The following is a 12,839-nucleotide window of genomic DNA, read 5'->3' on the forward strand; positions in this document are numbered from 1 at the left end:
AACAAACAAACAAGAATAACAGGGTTTTTCTAAGAAATCAGTATAGGATTGTACAATAGTTCTCACACTCAAGTGTACATAAATAATATTTTGGAGAGTTGTCAAAAATACAGATTTCTGAGCCCTAAATTCAGATATTCAGATTCAGTGGGAAAACCAAAATTTTAACACAAATACATTATATAATTCTAATGATAATGATCACTAGAGAAATAAAGTCAGTTCTGGAAACTGACTTCAAATGCTGGTTCCACCACTTACTAAGTAACTTCAATAAGTTATATAACCTCTCTAGGCCTGTCTTCTTATCAGGAAAAAAAAAGTTTTAAAATTAGTATAATGTCTGCAACATAGACACACCCAATAACTATTATAATCATTATTATTCAAAATTCAAAAACCTGTATTTAAAACTGTTAAAATAGTTTTTATAAATTGTACTAAAATACATTCTTTTGCTTAAGTAATATGTGACATTTGAAGAAATCAGTAATGCTAACCTTTCTGTAATCTTTCCACTTAGGCCATCCACAATCTCCAAAGAAATGTCCCCTTGTGCCCAATTCAGACTCAGGAACTTATATTCCAAGTTTGTTTGAAATGGATATGCAGAAGGTACTAAACTAATATGAGGTCTGTTGACCAAGTAAAACATTGGAAGTTTGGAAGTGAGTGCATCATCAACACGTTGCTTTATAGCAATTTCTAAGCCTCTGGTATCACTGCAATTTCCATCACCTAGAAAGCAAAAACAAAATACATACTCAAACAAAACAAATATAAGTCAACAGAAACAGTTGCTGAAGTATGTAATGCAGGCATACCTCACCTTATTGCACTTTGCTTTACTGCACTTCAGAGATACAAATTGAAAGTCTGGCAACCCATGTTGTCAGATGACATTTAGCCTTTTTTTTAGCAATAAAGCAGTTTTTAATTAAGGTATATACATTGCTTTTTTTAAAGACATGATACTAATGCACACTTAACAGATGATAGGATAGTCTAAACACAACTTTTATATGCACTGGGAAACCAAAATATTCGTGTGACTCACTTTATTGTGATATTCACTTTATTGTGGTGGTCTGGAACTGAACCCACCCTTGTGATATTCATTTTATTGTGGTGGCCTAGAAACGAACCCACACTATCTTTGAGGTATGCCCATAGAAACTGAAGCTGCATTAATAAAAACAGCATCTAAATCAAGGAATACAGCATTATTACAGAACTATACAGTGCTCATATCATATCTGAAACACTGTATTTAGTCTAAGGCATTACATTTTGACACTATCACCAACATATTACAGAACATCTGGAAAAAACAAATCATATGTAACACAAGTGATGGCTAGGTAGGAAAATACATAAAGGAAAAAACATCTTGTCTTTTTATTTTCTATTAAAATAATAGTGCCTTTTAAAAAAGCAAGTTTAAGATTTTTTTCTTAAAAAAGAAAGACTATTAACAAAGACAAAATGAGTATCTGAGAACATCTAAGGTATGAAATTAGTCTATGAAAACTTTTTGAAAGTAAAATGAAAAGTCTTCATATATAATTCTCTTTTCACCTGTAACTGATATATTATTGATAAAATAACTTACGTTTTTAAGAATCAAAATAAAGAACTGCAAAAGATTTAATAAGACAAGAGAAAAAGGGACAAGGTCATTATCATCAAATAATCAAGATTTAATCTGTACTGTCTTTTAGTTCAAAGTGAAAGGGAAGCAAATTTCAATTCTAAAAAGTAATTTTTAAAATCATTTGGAGCACCCAATTAATGGAACAGATTGTCATTAAATCCTATATCCCACATTATTGGATCCTTTTAAACTAGAGTTAGATGATCAGAAATAGCATAAAAAGAATTTGTATAATAAATGAGAAGCTTTACTAGTTCAATAAACTCTTAAGATTCATTTAATTGTACATATCATACTTTTAAATGTACAGTTTAAGTATTTCTCAATGAGCCATTCATGTTATCTGTATCAGAATCACTGGTGGTGCCCTTTTTTTTAATTTTTTTAATAGTTTTTTATTTTTTAAATTTTAAAATCTTTAATTCTTACATGCGTTCCCAAACATGAACCCCCCTCCCACCTCCCGCCCCATAACATCTCTTTGGGTCATCCCCATGCACCAGCCCCAAGCATGCTGTATCCTGCGTCAGACATAGACTTGCGATTCAATTCTTACATGATAGTATACATGTTAGAATGCCATTCTCCCAAATCATCCCACCCTCTCCCTCTCCCTCTGAGTCCAAAAGTCCGTTATACAAATGTATATTCCTGGGGCTATCCCCCAGAGAGAGAGTAGAGATCTTAAGAGGCTGAGAAATCTGCATTTTTAACAAACATTAAAATCTGTTTCGGCTTTCTCAGACTGATCACCAATTAATTAACTCTAGATATGTCCCATAAAGACACAAAGAAAGAGATCAGGAGTAATTTTACAAAGTCTTAATAGTATTTTTATTGCTTCCTGGTGTTCCCATTCCCATGTACAAGTTGGTAGTCAAATTATGAGATCTAATTGTTAAGCCCCAGTCCAAACCACTAAACAGTACATAATTTCAAAAGAATCCATTTGAGTCCATCCTTTTAAGAGACTAAAATATTATGAAGTTATGTTATACAAATAACAAACTGTAAAATATCTTTCTTCACAAAAGTCAAAGAAAGCTTTGCATTTCAAAGTTGTGACTCTAGAGAATGCATAGATATTTATTAGCCATTCTGTAGACATTTATCAAGAAAATAGCCTTTCTTCAAGAAGATTGAGAAAAATTTGAAGTGTCTGAGAGTTTTTTGACTAAAAGAAAACATAAGAATAATTCTGGTATCCAATTTAAGAAATAAATCATCTATAAGAATATATATTTGGAAAATAAGAAGTAACTCCAAAGAGGCACTCTCATATATTGCTAGTGAGAATATAATTTGGAGAATAACTTGGCAATAATTTTCAAAACTGCAAATTCATGTATTTCTGACCTGCAATTCTATTTCTAGGAATTCATTTTACATTTACATATATTTTACTTTTGTGTCAATGACAAACATAAAAAGGTCAAGGTTCACTGTAGCATTTGGTAGCCACAAAAGATTAGAAACAATCTAAAGTTCCATCAACCCACAACGGGTTAAATAAATTATAATACATTTATACAAAGAAAATACCATAAGAGAGTTATGAATAATAATGAAAAAAGTCTTCATAGGGAAAAATTTCCAAGATACATTAATAAATGAAAAGAGTAGGATGCAGAAAAGTGTGAACTGTATTATCTCATTGGTGTAAAATTTTAAAAATGTATAAGCAGAAATCATCTTTGGAAAGGAAACAAGAAACCAGGAACAATGGATGCCACAGAGGTAAAACGGCAGCTGTGGCACTAGGATAGAAGTTAAGACTTTTCACTGAAAACCCTTTTGAATTGTGAAACAAGTTTCCAAACTAATGAAAATAAGCTTAATATTAGAAAATTATATAATCATTATTTCCTTTTTATAATTTAATAAAGTCAAGCCAAACAAAAATGGCAAGAAAATACAATATTTTGTGTATATATACAACTACAAAAAAATAGTCCATAAGAGAACTTCTTAAAGAAATGGATATAAAATACACAGAACAACAATAAAAAAACTCACAAGAATAAAACAAACAGTACCTTCTAAAAACAAAACATTACTCATATGATGAGCTAAAGTTTTTATGTGAGCAATCATTACCAAAAATTAACAGTAAACAAAGAAGAGTCAAGTAGTGGAATTTAAATTGATTCTCAAGGGTGACTAAAGCTTTGAAGCTCTCAGGGCTTTGCGAAAACTACAAAACTGAGTGTCCAAAATATCTGTTGAGGAGATAATACCTGAAAACCCATTCAAATATAAATACCAAAGGAAGAAGTTAATTATCAGTTCATGTCATTTATTTTGTATTCTATTTACTTCCCACTTACTTCACAAACCAAAAGAATCCAACTCATAATCAAACACATTTTTAAAAAGTATAAAAGTAGCAAAGAACCAAAATGGGCATTTAATATTTTTTATTTCAGAAATAACTAAATATAAGCTTACCTGAGAAGTTCAAAAAAGCACCTTCTTCCAAAAGAAAGGGAAACACTGGATATTGTGCAAACAAAAGCATATGTTCAAGCCAGAATACATATAACTGCCTAACTTAAAATATTCTTAGCCTTCTCACAAGATGATAAAAGTCATATTATACTAAGTGTGATTACAAGTTACCATGGAATGAAAACCTCAACAACAGTGGATCTGAATTTTACTTTAAGAAAAGCTTCATGCATGCAAAATTTGATTTTACACTGATAAATAAAGTATAATTACTTAGTAAAAGAGGCCAAGAGGTACTGAAATCTCACTCACCAACAAGAATACTATTGATATAAACTGGCTGTATAAAGTGACTGAGCAATGCTCCCTGTACACCAAGCACTTCCCATCTTGTCAACTTGTCACTTGAGGACATACTGCTTATTCTATTAACAACATCTGCAGGACAGTAGACAGTCAGATAAATTTTGCCTTCAACAGCTACATGGAGACTTAGTTCTTCATTGGCTTCAAATGCAGATATAGAATGTGGATTAAGACGCCTAGAGGAAGAAAAGAAAGTTTCTTCCTTTAAAAATCAAAGCCAATGAAGTAAAATCTGCATATACCTAAGAATTGTAACTTGCCAGTTACACTTAATTTCAGTAACAGAAATAGAGGCAAACCCAAAGCAAGCCAGGATGGAATGACTTTGTTGCACAAGATTAAAACCAAGTGGAAATTAACCCTATAGTTAGAGCTCCCACAAGGATAAATTTCATATTATTGCCATTTTTTTATGTCCCTTAAAATCAAATAAAAATTTGATTTTTGCCCCGTCATAATTTTTGAGTTATTTCCTTTCTCCAAAATTTTTAATAATGACAAAACTAGAGAATGAAAAAAGAAAACTGACAATTTATATTTAAGATTCACTTCCAATAAAATATAAAAAACAGTAAAATCTAAAATTATTTTTCTTGATGTTTTTCTACAGAACACTCACCCTTGTTTTCAAAGGTGTTACTGGAAGGCTTTTAAACAAACTATAAACCATGATTATCTCTAGATGGTCAGACTTAAAGTAAATTTTACTTTCTTTTTGTGTCTGTGTTGTTCAAATATGCTACTGATGCTACCCATTCATCAAGACAATGAAGTTCTGACTATAGAGGAATAGACTGCATTCCTTAACTCCTGTGTTAGTATGTGAAGAGTGCATAATCCATACTTCCTAAAGTTTATAAAAAAGTCTTACAACCAGAAAGGAGTAGAAGATTTTCAACAGCATATAAAAGAAAGTGGTGAAATATGTGGACTATTTAAGTAATAGTAATAGGTAAGACAGTGCAGGGGAGGGAGAATGAATTTGTGGTCTCTTGCAGCCTACAAATAACCTCTGAAGGCTGGAAGAAAAATATGGATGGATTTGAATTTACTTGTTCTTTTGATATACGGATTCAGAATGTATAAGTGGTCATCCTAGCTGCTGTTAACAGCTTCCATATACTTACAATTGTGACTTAATCTGGGCTGATCCTTTAGGCAACTGGTTCATATAGAGGTAAATGTTGATATTTTGCTTGAGGGTGAGTAGATCAGAAGCTGGTTCTGTACAAAATATTGATTTTTCCATCATAGCAGGATTTTTGCTATAGTAGAGTAGAAGTTGTCTATAAAAGTACCTAAAGTAAAAGATAGAGCTTTATTGAGTAAGAATGTTTAAAAATGAAGTATCTTAAACATCATACTCATGTCATGAGCAATGTTCCTATAAATCAAGTTTTATTATAAAATAATCTGTCTTAATGAAGATGTAAGTCCCTTGAGAAGTCTTCAGCTATAGCCCAGTTTACACTGTGACCTGCCTTAAAGCATCATTCCTCGACTACCACTCCACTCAAAAGTACTCAACTATCATTTCTTGCAAAAGACCCATTTCTCTATTGATTCCTCCTTTTTCTCAAGACATCTCTGCTCCCAGCCTCCTAGGAGTATCAATTTTCTGCATTATTTCTATTTTCTCTCCCCCAAACACACAGACAAACAATTATGGTTCCTGTTACCTAGTGATTCTGAAGACAAAAATTTAAGAGTATAGGAATAACATAATGAAGCCCATAAACTGAATTAGAAGTGAAACAGATTTCCTGAAAGACAACTCAAGGGGACAAATACTATTTTGCTTACTCAAAAAAATATAATTGTAATCCTATCATCAGAAATATGTAATAAAAATTAATCATCAGTATATCTGACAGTGCCAAGCATGGGAAGAAATAAACACAAAAGAGGTAGTTTTCAGTGAGCTGTATTACTTTCATGGACTTCCCAATAGCTTTCCTTTTAAGATTATAGGATTCTTTCCATATTATTAGAGATACATAAGATTTTCAGAAAAGAGAGTATGCCTAAATGTTTTTTACGATTTAAAGAAAACATCACCAACAAAAAGTGCGAATGCATAATTAAATAAGAACAAAATCCTAATATAGCAGGATACACTAATAATTGGATATGAATATTAGATACTGGAATCAGTATGCTGATAACTGAATGAAGGTATTAATTATCTGAGTCTCACCTGTTTGAAAAATTCCATTAAGAAAGGTTTTCTGAAAAGTAAATTCAGTGATGTAAGAGAACAAAAGCTGAATACTACCAGAGATAATGCTTATTTCCCACTTTTTGTGTTTTCACAGGAAAGAAACTCCAAAGAGTAAAATTCCTGGTTTATTTCTCCACTATCAGATACTCCTTCCTTTTATAGGGAGCAGTGACTCATAAATTTGGAAAAAGAAACTAGGCATGCTTACCTCAGCCCCCTTCTCTCTGAGATCTGCCAGTATAAAAAATACTTTATTGATATTCTACCATATGGTAGACTGTAGAGCCTTCATGAGTGGAAACTCATTGATTTCTGCCTTTGGATAGTATGGCTAATTCAGGGGTGAAGTATTACTAAGCCTACTTGGTCCACATCTATGGCTATACTCTCAAATTACTTTAATCATAATGAAGACATATTTTATCTTTAAAAACAGGTTGCATGGCTTTTAAAATTTAGTTCATAAGGTCGTGATAATGGAAGACACTAAAATTCATTGACTAAACAGTGCAGTTAATATAAGGTTTCTAAAAGTGACATGAAAATATAAGATAGCTTAGGTAAGTAAGACAATACCGTATCCTTGGCTCAGTGATGAGTAAAACTCCACTTGTAAATAATAACATATATATGTGATTCTTTAGGCTAATATTAATATAAGAGCATTAATATTTGATGGCATTAAATGTATGTTACCTTACCTAAGGAGAGATCTCCTTGCTGTAACAACAGCGTGAGTATCATGCAACACTCTTCCATTTGGCTTAATGCACTGACTGTAATTGTATTCACCTGTGCCTATAGCTACAACTTCGTGTTGTCCAGCTGAAAAGAAAAGGTTAACAGTAGCAGATTATTTTGACCTCCTTCTTCACTATGTTCAACCTCCACCTCTACTTTACCATCTTTTTATATTTATATTCAACAAACTGTTATTTAAGCATTTACTGGATTGACCAAAAGGTTGTTTTTTTTTTTTTCCTGTAAAGTGGCACTAGCAGTACTTAGTTGCCTTTAATTTCATTTGAGACAACTGTTAAGATTGCATTGTGACACCTGTCCTATCAGCATGCATTAAAAAAAAATTTATCCAAATTGGTAAATCTTTGGGTAGCCACTTTAATACTGAAGATGGAAGAAAAACAGCAACATGTTTGGCATATTATGTTTTATTGTTTCAAGAAAGATAAAAACGCAACTGAAATGTAAAAAATGATTTCTCCCATGTATGGAGAAGGTGCTGTGGCTGGTCGAGCAAGTCAAAAGTGGTTTGCAAAGTTTCATGCTAAAGATTTTTTGCTGGACAATTCTCTATGGTCAAGTAGACCAGTTGAAGATGATAGTGATCAAATCAGACATTAACTGAGAAAAATCAACATTATGTCACATGGGAAATAGCCAAAATATTCAAAATATCGAGATCTAGTGTTGAAAATCATTTGCACCAGCTTGGTTATGGTCATCATTCTAATGTTTGGGTCAGCATAAATTAAGAAGCTCTTCCTGACAGTATTTCTACATGTGATTCTCTACTTAAACATAATGAAAACATTCCATTTTTAAAACAAATTGTGATGGGCAATGAAAAGTGGACACCATACAATAACGTAGAAGAAATCATGGGGCAAGTGAAGTGAACCATGACCAACCCCACCAAAGGCCGGTCTTCATTGAAAGAAAGTGATTTTTTTTTTTTTTTTTTAGAAAGTGATTTTGTGAACATGGTGGGATTCCTCTATTCTGAGTTCCTTCCAGAAAACCAAACAATTCCAACAGTACTGCTCCCAACTAAACCAACTGAAAGCAACACTTGATGAAAAGCATCCAGAAATAATAAACAGAAAAATGCATTATCTTCCACCAGGACAATGCTAGATCACTTGTCTATTTGATGACCAGGCAAAAACTGTTACAGCTTGGCTGGGAAGTTCTGATTCACTCACTGTATTTACAAGATACTGCAACTTCAATTCTCTTAATGGAAAAAATTTCAATTCCTTGGAAGACTGTAAATAGCACCTGGAGTAGTTCTTTGCTCAAAAAGAAAAAAAAAGCAATTTTGGAAAGATGGAATTATAAAATTGCCTGAAAAATGGCTGAAGGTAGTATAGCAAAATGATGAATAGTTTCCTCAATAAAGTTCTTAGTGCCCTTCATGGATAACAGCCTTATTGTGGCAAAGGGGCTTGTGTAACTCTGAAGCTATGAGCCATGCCATGCAGGGCCACCAAAAAACAGATGGGTCATAGTGAAGAGTTCTGAAGAAACAGGATCCATTGGAAAAAGAAATGGCAATTCACTCTTGTATTCTTGTCAGGAGAACCCCATTGACAGTATGAAAAGGTAAAAAGATATGACACTGGAAAATGAGCCCCCAACCACAGGTTGGAAGGTGTCAGATATGCTACTGGGGAAGAGTGAAGGGCAATCCTGAGAAACCTGTATGCAGGTCAAGAAGCAACAGGTAGAACAGTACATGGAACAACAGACTGGTTCCAAATTGGGAAAGGAGTATGTCTAGGTATGTTGTCACCCTGCTTACTTAACTTATATGCAGAGTACATCATGTGAAATGCCAGGCTGGATGAAGCACAAGCTGGAATCAAGACTGTGGGGAAAAATATTAATAACCTCAGATACGCAGATGACACCGTCTTTATGGCAGAAAGTGAAGAGGAGCTAAAGAGCTCCTTGATGAAGGTGAAAGAGAAGAGAAAAAAAGCTGGGTCAAAACTCAACATTCAAAAAATTAAGATCATGACATCCAGTTTCATCACATATGGCAAACAGATGGGGAAACAATGAAAACAGTGACAAACTTTTATCTTTTTTGCCTCCAAAATCACTGCAGTGATTTTAATTTCACAGCCATGAAATTAAAAGATGCTCACTCCTTGGATCAAAGCTATCAAAAACCTGGACAGTGTACTAAAAAGCATAGACATTACTTTGCTGACAAAGGAACATATAGTCAAAGCTATGGTTTTTCCAGTAGTCATGTATGGATGTGAGAGTTGGACCATAAAGAAGGCTGAGAGTCAAAGAATTGATGCTTTCGAACTGTGATGTTTGAGAAGTCTTGAGAGTCCCTTGGACTGCAAGGAGATCAAACCAGTCAACCCTAATGGAAATCAACCCTGAATTGGAAGGACTGATGCTAAAGCTGAAGCTCCAATACTTTGGCCACCTGATGTGAAGAGCTGACTCACTGGAAAATACCCTGATGCCGGGAAAGACTGAAGGCAGGAGAAGGGGATGACAGAGGGTGAGATGGTTGGATGGCATCACTGACTCAATGAATATGAGTTTGAGCAAGGTCTGGGAGATGGTGAAGGACATGGAAGCCTGGCTTGCTACAGTTCATTGGGTCGCAAAATGTTGGTCATGACTGAGGAACTGAACAACTAGTAAGAATGAAGCAAGTGGGCCAAAGCAGATCAGCTGTGTGTCTAGTGGTGAAAGTAAAGTCTGAAGCTGTCAAGAACAATATTGTATAGGAATCTGGAATGTTATGTCTATGAATCAAGGAAAACTGGACATGATCAAGTAGGAGACAGCAAGATTGAACACTGACATCTTAAGAATCAGTGAACTAAAATGGACAGGAATGGGAGAACTTTATTCATATGACCATTATATCTACTACTATGGGAGAGAATCCCTTAGAAGACACAGAGCAGTTCTCATAGTCAACAAAAGAGTCTGAAATGCAGTACTTGGGTGCAAGCTCAAAAACGACAGAATGATCTTGGTTTGTTTCCAAGGCAAACCATTCAATATCACAGTAATCCAAGTCTATGCCCTGACCACGGATGCTGAAGAAGCTGAAGCTGACCAGTTCTATGAAGACCTACACCACCTTCTAGAACCAATACCCAAAAAAGAGGTCATGATAAGGGACTAGAGTGTAAATTAGGATGTCAAGAAATACCTGAAGTAACAGGCAAGTTTGGCCTTGAAGAACAAAATGAAGCAGGGCAAGGGCTGACGAATTGTGTCAAGAGAATGTACTGGTTATAGCAAACACCCTCTAACAACAATACAAGAGATGACTCTACACATGGACATCACCAGATGGTCAATACCAAAATCAGACTGATTATATTGTTTGTAGCAAAGATGAGACGCTCTATACAGTCAGTAAAAACAAGGGCTGACTGTGGCTTAGATCATAAGCATCTTAATGCAAAATTTAGGCTTACACTGAAGAAACTAGGGAAAACCTCTAGACCATTTAGGTACAACCTAAATAAAATCCCTTATGATTATACAGTAGAGGTGATGAATAGATTCAAGAGATCAGATCTGGTAGATAGAATGCCTGAAGAACTACAGAATGAAGGTTCACAACACTGTACAGGAGGCAGTCACCAAAACTATCCTCAAAAGAAATGCAAGAAGGCAAAGTGGTTGTCTGAGGAGACTTTATAAACAGCTGAGGAAAGAAGACAAATGAAAGGCAAGGGAGAAAGGGAAAACTCAACTGAATGTAAAGTTTCAGAGAATAGTAAGGACAGAGAAGGCCTTCTTACATAAACAATGAAAGAAACAGGAAAACAATAGAATGGGAAAGACTATATATAGAGATCTCTTCAAGAAAACTGCAGATAGCAAGGGAACATTTCATGTAAGAATGGGCATGATAAATGACAGAAATGGTAAGGACCTAAAATAGATTAAGAAGAGGTGGCAAGAATATACAGAACTACTATACAAAAAAGGTCTTAGTGATCCAGATAACCATGATGATGTGGTCACTTACCTAGATCCAGATATCCTGGATTGTAAAGTCAAGTGGGCCATAGGAAGCATTATTATAAACAAAGCTAATGGAGGTGACAGAATTCCAACTGAGCTAGTTCAAATCCTAAAAGATGATGCTGATAAAATGCTGCACTCAATAAGTCAGCAAATTTGGAAAACTCAGCAGTGGCCACAGCACTGGAAAAGGTCAGTTTTCATTCCAATCCTAAAGAAGGGCAATGCCAAAGAATGTTCAAACTACCATACTATTGTGGTTATTTCATATGCTAGCAAGGTGGTTATTCAAAATCCTTCAAGCTAGGCTTTAGCAGTGTGTAAACCGAGAACTTCCAGATGTATGAGCTGGGTTTCAAAGAGGCAGCAGAGCCAGAGACCAAACTGCCAAAATTCATTGGATCATGGAGAAAGCAAGCAAATTCTAGAACATCATCTACTTCTGCTTCATTGACTATGCTAAAGCCTTTGACTGTTGATCACAACAAACTGAAAAATTCTTAAATAGCTGTGAATACCAGACCACCTTGTGTGTTAGTCTCTCAGTTACGTCTGACTTTTTGCTATCTCATGGACTGTAGCCCAGGCAGGGTCCGATGTCCAAGGAATACCAAATCACCTTACACCTGTCTCCTAAAAAAACCTGTATGTGGGTCAAGAAGTAACAGAACTTGACATGGAAAACAGACTGGTTTGTTCCATGGAACCAATGGAGTGGTTCAAAGTTGGGAAAGGAGTACAACAAGGCTGTATACTATCACCCTGTTTATTTAACTTATATTCAGAGTACATTACATGGATTGCCAGGCTAGATGATTTGCAAGCTGGGATCAAGACTGCTGGGAGAAATATCAATAACCTCAGATATGCAGATGTTACCAGTGTAATGGCAGAAAGTAAAGAGCAACTAAAGAGCCTCTTGATGAAAGTGAAAGAGGAGAGTGAAAAGCTGGCTTAAAACTTAACATTGAAAAAACGAAGATCATAGTATCCAGTCCCATCCCTTCATGGCAAATATATGAGAAAAAGTGGAAACAGTGACAGATTTTATTTTCTTGGGCTCCAAAATTACTGTGGATGGTGACTGCAGCCACAAAATTAAAAGACACCTTTCCTTGGAAGGAAAGCTATGACAAACCTAGACAGTGTATTACAAAGCAGAAACATCACGTTGCCAACAAAGGTACGTATAGTCAAAACTATGGTTTTCCCAGTAGTCATGTATGGCTGTGAGAGCTGGACCATAAAGAAGGCTGAGCTCCAAAGAATTGATCCTTTTGAATTGTGATGCTGGAGAAGACTCTTGAGAGTCCCTTAGACTGCAAGGAGATCAAACCAGTCAATCCTAAAGGAAATCAACCCTGGATATTCATTGGAAGGACTGTTCCTGAA

The 12,839-nt window shown here is 34.8% G+C and overlaps 1 protein-coding gene across 1 annotated transcript in view; it reads right to left on the reverse strand.

The window, feature by feature from the left end:
• ADAD1 (adenosine deaminase domain containing 1) overlaps window positions 1-12,839 on the reverse strand; it is a 45,145-nt gene that overhangs the window by 15,626 nt on the left and 16,680 nt on the right. The window contains exons 6-9 of the mRNA XM_069557483.1: window positions 7,391-7,514; window positions 5,596-5,766; window positions 4,415-4,644; window positions 501-738 (exon numbers count right to left, since the gene is read on the reverse strand). Coding sequence (XP_069413584.1) covers window positions 501-738; window positions 4,415-4,644; window positions 5,596-5,766; window positions 7,391-7,514 — 763 coding nt within the window. The remainder of the gene's footprint in view (window positions 1-500; window positions 739-4,414; window positions 4,645-5,595; window positions 5,767-7,390; window positions 7,515-12,839) is intronic.

The sequence above is a fragment of the Ovis canadensis genome, chromosome 17, assembly GCF_042477335.2.
Source record: "Ovis canadensis isolate MfBH-ARS-UI-01 breed Bighorn chromosome 17, ARS-UI_OviCan_v2, whole genome shotgun sequence".
Lineage (NCBI taxonomy): Eukaryota > Metazoa > Chordata > Mammalia > Artiodactyla > Bovidae > Ovis > Ovis canadensis.